The sequence below is a fragment of the Mytilus edulis genome, chromosome 9, assembly GCF_963676685.1.
Source record: "Mytilus edulis chromosome 9, xbMytEdul2.2, whole genome shotgun sequence".
Lineage (NCBI taxonomy): Eukaryota > Metazoa > Mollusca > Bivalvia > Mytilida > Mytilidae > Mytilus > Mytilus edulis.
In genome coordinates this window covers 39,444,689-39,453,460 of record NC_092352.1, presented here as the reverse complement: position 1 = coordinate 39,453,460, position 8,772 = coordinate 39,444,689, and the positions used below count along the sequence as shown (strand labels likewise).

Here is an 8,772-nt window from a genome sequence, read left to right as displayed (position 1 = left end):
AGAAAGACGAGTATGTCGTCTACATAACAATAAAATGCATTTAAATCACACCAGTACATAAGAACTTATAACTAGACGACAGATACTCATAATGACAAATAGTCCATCAGCACTATGTGACATAGTGGTAGTAGTAACATATGGTTACTATATTGTTATTGCTACATATGTTTTTGTGGAATAACATGGGATAAACTTATAAGTAATGAAAAGGCATATCACACAATGTTTGAAATAAATGGTTCCAAAACTAACACTCGTTTTCAGATATTATATTCATTACTGTATATGTCCTGCAATCATTCGTCCTGGATAGGTATTAAGCATTTATAAATGCACATTAAGCCAAAATAAACAATCCTTTTTTAAGAACATTTACTATGAATGTCGATCTATACATAAATCATAAAGGCATGCAGCTTTATCAAATCAATTGTTTCCCGATAATGCAAACACTGTTATACTGTAATGCCTTTCCATTTTCCTCACTTATAAGTAATGAAATGCTGATGTCCGTTCGTTTGTCACTATGAGTGCTTACCCACCCACATACCCATCATTGTATCAATTTTTATAACAATGTTTGCATCGGAAATATCGATTTGAACTTTAATCCCGCACCTATCTTGAGGAATATCGTATTAATATCAAATATTTCCCAACAAGAGTTTGTTGTTAACAAAAGGTTCGACTAAATGAAAGCTTCTCATATGCTTTTCCATCGGTGCAGTCAGTAAAACGATACCTAAATTACAGTCTTCCTTTTGTTTTATGAAGATACTTATGACAACAAATGTTCAAAGTACTATTTAAGTCGTAAAAACTGATGTTGCTAGATAAAGGACCTTATTTCAATAGGATAACGTACATTAATTAGAAATTATTCATTTTTGCTCTTTCAATCTTTTTATGCGCATGTTGTATACTGCTTTTAAAATATATTAAGGGCTGATTATTATATGTATATAGTATTTTGAATCATAACAAAGTCGATTTATTACAGTTTATACTTATTATTTTTTTATTTGACTCTTGTGTAAACACCCTCTGACAAATGTGTTTAATATTTATATTCCTATTTTAATTTTGTTTCCATTTGCGACAATAAACTGTGGCATCCATTCAAATCAGATGGTGTCCATTGATATTTGTTTACCGTCAAAACAGTCTCTACAAAAACTGCGAATCAAGTTGAAATTCAAAAAAAAGGTCACAAGCGTCCGACAATTGGCTTGAATAAAGACAGAATTGGAAGACAATTATGATAAAAACTGTTTGGCATATACATGAATAACGAATTCTTCTACAAATATTGATTGAAGCATAACGTTTAGCCCTTCATCTATTTATACATTTATATGTGTACTTGTTTAAATATTGTTATTTCATTTGAAACAGTTACTAGTATTTACTGTTTGGCAAAAAGAAACAAATGTGCCAACCCTCTTAAATTTGGTTCAATATTTGATTTTGCCAGGGGTGTTTTTCTTAAATTATTTTTTAATGACACGAGCAAGCTGGAAGTATTATAGGTTCACAAATTACCTTATAACCCAAACAGAACTCCAATTATTAATGGACTCCTGAACAATCTCAATATTACAACTATATTGGAAGGTAAATAAACTCATCATAGATACCAGGACTAAATTTTGTATATACGCCAGACGCGCGTTTTGTCTACCAAAGACTCATCAATGACGCTCGAATCCAAAAAAGTTAAAAAGGGCCAAATAAAGTCCGAAGTTGAAGAGCATTGAGGACCAAAATTCCTAAAAGTTTTGCTAAATCCAGCTAAGATAATCTATGCCTGAGGTAGAAAAGCCTTAATATTTCAAAAAAACAAAATCTTGTAAACAGTTAATTTATAAATATAACCATATCAATGATAATTCATGTCAGCACAAAAAGTGCTGACTACTGAGCTGGTGATACCCTCGGGGAAAACATCAGTTATGTGTATAACCCAGTAAAGGCTAGAATATGTAAACACAAAAATAAAAATAAAAAGTCCAGATAACCAGGTAATTAAAACAGCTTTAATTAAAGCATACATTAGAGCATTCTCAATACAACTTACTTTAGACTAGTAGTACATTGTAAAACAACCTTGAAGTTATTTTCCTTTTGTTTGCTCAGAATAAAAAGTTTTTAATCAAGATGTTCCACCTGGCATCTTTCTAAAGAACTGACTTCTATTCTTTCTACAGTAAAAGAAGGCCTTCAAAAATATTGTGATGAGATATATTCTACCAGTGGTCTTAATCAGATGTGGATTCTCAAAAATTCTAAAAAGCTACTATTTACTACTTAATCACAATCACAATCCCTATTATTTTGCTGCAACATTAAGACTTTTGATTTGTCTACGCTTTACACTACTATTCCCCATGCTCACTTGAGAGATCAACTTCACCATCTCATTAAACGGAGCTGTTTCTATAAAAATGGGAATCGTAGATACAAATGTCTTGTTTTGGGTTATAATAATTCTTATTTTGTGAAGAACCATACTGATTCTACCAGAAAATATACTGAAGATGATAATATCAAAATGCCAGACTTTTTGATCGATAATGTATTAGTTGAGTTTGGAGGATTGATGTTTCAACAGACTGTCGGTATTCCAATGGGTACTGATTGTGTATCCCTACTGGCCGACTTTTTTTGTACTCGTATGTAGAATTCATTCAGAAACTTCTAAAAGACTACTATGTTATTTATTTGTGTATTTCTTTTTCTTGGTGTTCTTGTGTTTTTATTTGTGCTTTGTTTTTCTCATGTAATGTTATCATGTTAGTGGTATATTTAACATTGCCATAAAGCGAGGAGGTTTGGCTAGCCACAAAACCAGGTTCAATCCACCTTTTTTTCTTGAAATTTCCTGTTACAAGTCAGGAATATGGTAGTTTTATCTATTAGTTCGTTTCTATGTATGTTGCATTGTCGTTTGTTTTTTGTTGCACTTCAATGTTCTGTTATTTCGTTGTTTTCCTCTTCTTGTTGATGCGTTTCCTCGGTTTTAGTTTGTTACACGGATTTATTTTCTCTCAGTCGATTTATGACTTTTGAACAGCGGTTGGAATAGCTTAGAGCAATCTTATCTCCGTCACTATAAATAAAAAATAACTTTCAAGGGTAAAGCTGAGGCTTCTTGAAATTGTCAATATTGTATTCATTTTGTTGATTCGTTTGCTTGTTCTATAGTGCGTTCCAATTATATCATTTTAGTTCTTCCTTTCGTACAGTGCACATGATATATTGTATGTTTATTTTGAAAAATAGCCTGCTCTCTTCCTTGTTAATATTTTTTCTCAATGACTTTGTTTAAGTTATTTTGGTGTATGTGTAACGATGCCTTAACTTCTTTGCTATGATGGCGTTTTGAAGTTTTTTGAAAACCGTTGTCATTTTATTTTCGACTTATGAATTTGATTGTCCCTTTGGTATCTTTCGCCTCTCTTTTGACTCAGGAGTACATACATTTTCGACAGTATACCTATTTATGGTAGGACATTTTGATACTCGATCAATTTAAAGCAGCCAAAAGATACGAAATTATGTGCAACTTGAAAAAAAGTGGACTTTTTCCGACAATTGGGTGTCATCTATTGATACCATAAAACATATTTGTGTTACCTAAATTGCACCGATTGTAAGGTTGACTCTTTTTTTATGAGCTCCTACATAACTTAGCACTAAAATGTCGTACCAACAGAATAGGTAACAAGTCGAAAAATTATATGTTCCGGAGGCAAAAGCCAATAAAATGAGAAGAACAAAGGCAAAAGTGTATACCGCTGTTTGAAAGCATAAATCGATTGAGAGAAAACAAATCCGAGCCACAAACCAAAACCGTGGGAAGCACATCAACCAGAAGAGGAAAACAACGAAACAACAGAAACACTGAAGTGCTACAAAAAAAACAAGCGACAATGCAACACACACAGAAACGAAAAATAAGGTAACAACTGTCATTTTACTGACTTGGTACAGAACATTTTAAGAACAAAATGGTGGGTTGAACCTGATTTTGTGGCTAGTCAAACCTCACGCTTTTATGGCAATGTTAAATATTACACTAAATGACAACATTGCATGACAGGACTACAGTACAAATAAATGCAAGAACATTCAGGACAGAGAAATACAAAAATAAACAATACAATAGTACATTTCGTCATGCTAATGGTTACCGGGCTTATAACTTAATACACCAGACGCACGTTTCGTCTACCTAATACTCATCGGTGACCTCAAATCAAGTTAAAGAGCATTGATGATCCAAAATTCCAAGAAGTTGTTTCAAATGTGGCTAAGGTTATCTATCTATGCCTGCGATAAGAAAATCCTTATTATTCAGAATAATTCATACTTTTGTAAACAATAAATATATACCTAGATGTGTCAAAGCGACACAAATGGCCCCGTCCCAAAAAGTTGAAAAATCTGCAATTTCAATATAAACACATTTGGACATAAACATGATGGTAGTCTCACATATCAAAATCTGGAGGCATATAGAAAAAAAATCTGTATAACTGTGATTTTCAATAATTTATCAAAGTCCAAACCCCGTAATTACAGCAAAAATTAGCGGAGAGGAGCTAAACTTTAACTTGACCTGTAACTCATCATGGTTAACTCACATACCAAAAATCAGCGCAATATCTGAAGGCGTTTAGAAAAAAGTCCGTATAACTGTGATTTTCAACGATTTTCAACAAATTCTCAAAGTCAAAAGCCCGTAATTTCGGCAAAAATGAGTTGAGCGGAACGAAACTTAAACTTAATCTGTAACTCATCATGGTTAACTTACTTATAAAAAATCAGCCCAATATCTGAAGGCGTTTAGAAAAAGTCCGTATAACTGTGATTTTCAACAATTTTTCAAAGTCCAAAGACCAGAACTTCCGCAAAAATTGGTGGAGCGAAACTCAACTTAAACTTGATCTGTAACTCATCATGGTTAACTCACATACCAAAAATCAGCCCAATATCTGAAGGCGTTTAGAAAAAAAATCCTTATAATGATTTGTTGCGGAATGACAGAATGACGGAATTACGGAATATCGGAATTTCGAACAAGGGTAAAACTATATGGCACCGACAACTTCGTTGCGGGGCCATACAAATTACCACATAATTGATACTCATGTCAACACCGAAGTGCTAATTAACCACAGAATTAAAACAAACACGTAAAACAACCTAGGACAGCACACAAAAACTGTCTTTTTAAGCACTGATAATAATTGGCTTCAAGAGGTTCTTGTTTTCCTACATGTTAAATAAAAGGTAAGTTATCTCGAAAGAACGCATTCAATGTTTTAGGGAGAAAAACGTTCAACTACAAAACAGAAGAATTACAAAAGCTAGGTATTTCGTTTGTTTATGTGTTACATATTTGTTTATTGTTCATTTTTTTATATAAGTAAGGCCGTTAGTTTTCTCGTTTGAATTGTTTTACATTGTTATCGGGGCCTTTTATAGCTGACTATACGGTATGGACTTCGCTCATTGTTGAAGGTCGTACGGTGACCTATAGTTGTTAATGTCTGTGTCATTTTGGTCTCTTGTGGACAATTGTCTCATTGGCAATCATACCACACCTTCTTTCTTATATTAAATGATTATATTATATATTTGTCTGCACATGAGAGCAAAGCAGAAGATATTAATCTTCTTATATCTATCATTAGTCGGTGACAGACTAACAACGACATTGCAAAATACAAAAAACGTCCATAACACAAACAACACTATACACAAAACTACATATGGTGAGACCTACATAAAAGTTTGAATTATGATTTACTATATACGTTTAGAATGAAATTCAAAACAGTGTGGCTGTGGCCATTGATTGACACATTAAATTCATCCATTGACTGGGACAATTTATATGAACGTTTGTCTGTAACGACCACTGTTCACGACGTACCTACGATAGAATTTAAACTGTGGGGTCACCAAAGGTTTCTTAACGCCTTTAGTTATAAAATAATTCAAAAAATTAATCAGGAATAACCTTTATGTTTTGATTTATATAATTGATATAAATCAAAACATCGTGTTATTTCTGATTAGTTTTTCGAATTAATTTATTAAGTTGTTGAGAACCTTTGGTGACCCCATAGTTTAAGTAGATAGTGAGCAGTGGTCGTTACATACAAACGTTCACCTAAATTGTCCCAGTCAATGAATGAATTTAATGTGTCAATTAATGACCACAGCCACACTGTTTTGAATTTCATTCTACTATATTCTGATTAGTTGCGTCGATATTTCATTGGATGTCTCTAGTAATATGTTTGCGATCTGAAGGTTATGAATATCTATAATGTTTTTCGATGTTTTATGTGAGATTAGTAAACTTATTTGACCCGGATTTTCTATATTCAACGTTCCTACTTGTACAAATAAAAGTTGGATCTTATAAAGTAGCAGGTAAACATGCATTAACAGCAACTCGGGGAATCAACAACTTTGATACAATTTTCATTCTGATAACTACAAATGTAGTAGAACTGCTCCAACAATATTATTTGAATTATTATATGTAACAGGAAATTGCTGGATTTAAACAGTCTGTGATGATCATTTGACTTATCTTACTCGGGCCATATGGGTTCTTTGTACGTTGTTTACTCTGCAATCATAATGTGCGAACAAACCGGAAATGACGACATTGGATCCATAGCATCATATCGCTCCATATCGAGATAATGAAGTGCGTACGATCAAATACTGAATAAGTAGCAGAAAGTACTTCGCAAAAGTACTATTGTACATGTAAACGGTATAGCCTAATGACATATTGCGACATGCTTTATATCTTACGTGGAGAAATAAAACAAAATGATGATTTCTTTATAATCCTCACTTTATGAGATAAAAGACCATTTGATTGGTTATCTGATGTTTTCACATATAGATTTGTTTTTAAACATCATTTTTGTAAGAAACTTGTTTGCTAAGAGTCAAGCGTAACTTTTGCCGTAAAAGAAATTTCTGGGATATTCATTCTAATTCATGGTGAATAGTTAATTTGGTCTTTATCATACCGCGCTCAGAATGGTGACCTCGCCAGTATTAAATCGTGGCACGACTGAATTGATAGATATGACAACAACATCATATTCAAATACTAGTGAGATGAATGTTTACTATAGTACGATAGAACAAACAAACTTTACAAATTCAGCATACGGCAACAGTAGTGCAGTTAGCAAAAATGGAGTATTTAGTCCTAATTTGTTCGGTTTATTATATAAAACAATGTGTTGCGGAAAAGCAGGACACAGTTCTAGTCCTTGTCAAATTTTCTTGCGCTCGTTTCCGTACTTATCCCTACCAGACAATTATGAAATAGGTAAACAATTGCAATCCGTCCTTGTAACTTTATATGTGCTAATAATTGCCGTCTCCATTGTTGGAAATTCATTAGTGCTTCTGACTTTCATATTCAACAAGCATATGCGTTCTACAACAAATATTTTTATCGTTTCCTTGGCAGGAAGTGATTTGCTTTTGATTGTAAGTACTGTGCCATTTAATATTGGATTTGTAATTTCGCATCATTGGACATTGGGCAGATTTGCATGTAAACTGGTTCCTTTTATGACTACCTTTTCAGTTGGATGCAGTTCTTTGACATTGTGTTGCATTGCCCTAGATAGATTTTATGCCATAGTTTTCCCTTTCAAACTACATTTTTTTCAAACAAAATTTAAAATGGCGTCTATTCTTTCGACAGTTTGGATTGTGTCTGCTTTATCTGGAATTCCACAAGCAAAAAGTTATGAACTGGTTGAATTTACTTCAGTGTGTGGAGAAAAAATAACTGAATGTTTATTTCCAAAATACGAAACACCACAGCAACAATTCTTACGACTCTGGTTGAGCTTTGGTATTCTTTTCATGTTTCCCTTGATGGTGATGGCGATTTTATATGGAATAATCATACATACACTATGGGGAAAATTTAATTTCAGTACAACCTCAACTGTTAACCGCACAGACGGGTCACGTCTTCGTCAAAAGAGGCGGGCAATTAAAATGTTGGTCACAGTAATTTCCTTATTCGTTGTCTGCTGGCTACCACTGCAGCTTTTTAATATTATCACAGAGAAGAGCAATACAAAAATTTCTGTCACGGTCAACACGATTCGTGTCTTTCTTCAGTGTCTGGCCATGAGTAGTAGTTGTTACAATCCGATCGTCTACGCATTCATGAACGAGAAGTTCAGGAAAAGCTTTGTCTTGTTTTTGTTATGTAAGAAGAGAAGACCTCGTGTCTATCCTGTGGACGAACGTAAAGATCAAAACATTTCAAGGAAGGTGACACAACTGAAAAGTGAAACGGATGGGAAAAGGATCAGTGGTACAGCAGAAACAAGAATGTAACTTGGTAATTAACGTGTAGACCAATACATTGAATCCATGACTTTTGAAATGGTTGATATTTATTTATAATTAATGAATAAAAATAGTTCCACAATTTAAAATATCGCATATTCCATTAATTTTGTTATTTTTGCATTTGTTTAATTTTTCGCAATGTTCACGGACTGCACTTCAATTTTACATAGGAGGAAATGTCTTTTTTTATATATTAATTGAGATACTTTCAATTAGCGAAAAGTATCCAAGTACTTGAAAACCAACTTGCGTTTTCATGAAAAAATCTTTAAAAAAACTTTGCGAAAATTTTCAGATGTAAAGTCACCGGCTAAACTTCAAAGCGTTTATTTTTCATATCTTAAATTT

The 8,772-nt window shown here is 33.1% G+C and overlaps 1 protein-coding gene across 1 annotated transcript; it reads left to right on the top strand.

Annotated features, from left to right (window-relative positions):
* The first annotated feature begins 7,401 nt into the window (after positions 1–7,401).
* Positions 7,402–8,413, top strand: LOC139490315 (QRFP-like peptide receptor). The gene has a single exon (XM_071277144.1). It carries the CDS (start codon positions 7,480–7,482, stop codon positions 8,407–8,409), a length of 930 nt encoding a protein of 309 aa, XP_071133245.1. The 5' UTR covers positions 7,402–7,479; the 3' UTR covers positions 8,410–8,413.
* Positions 8,414–8,772: the final 359 nt, after the last annotated feature.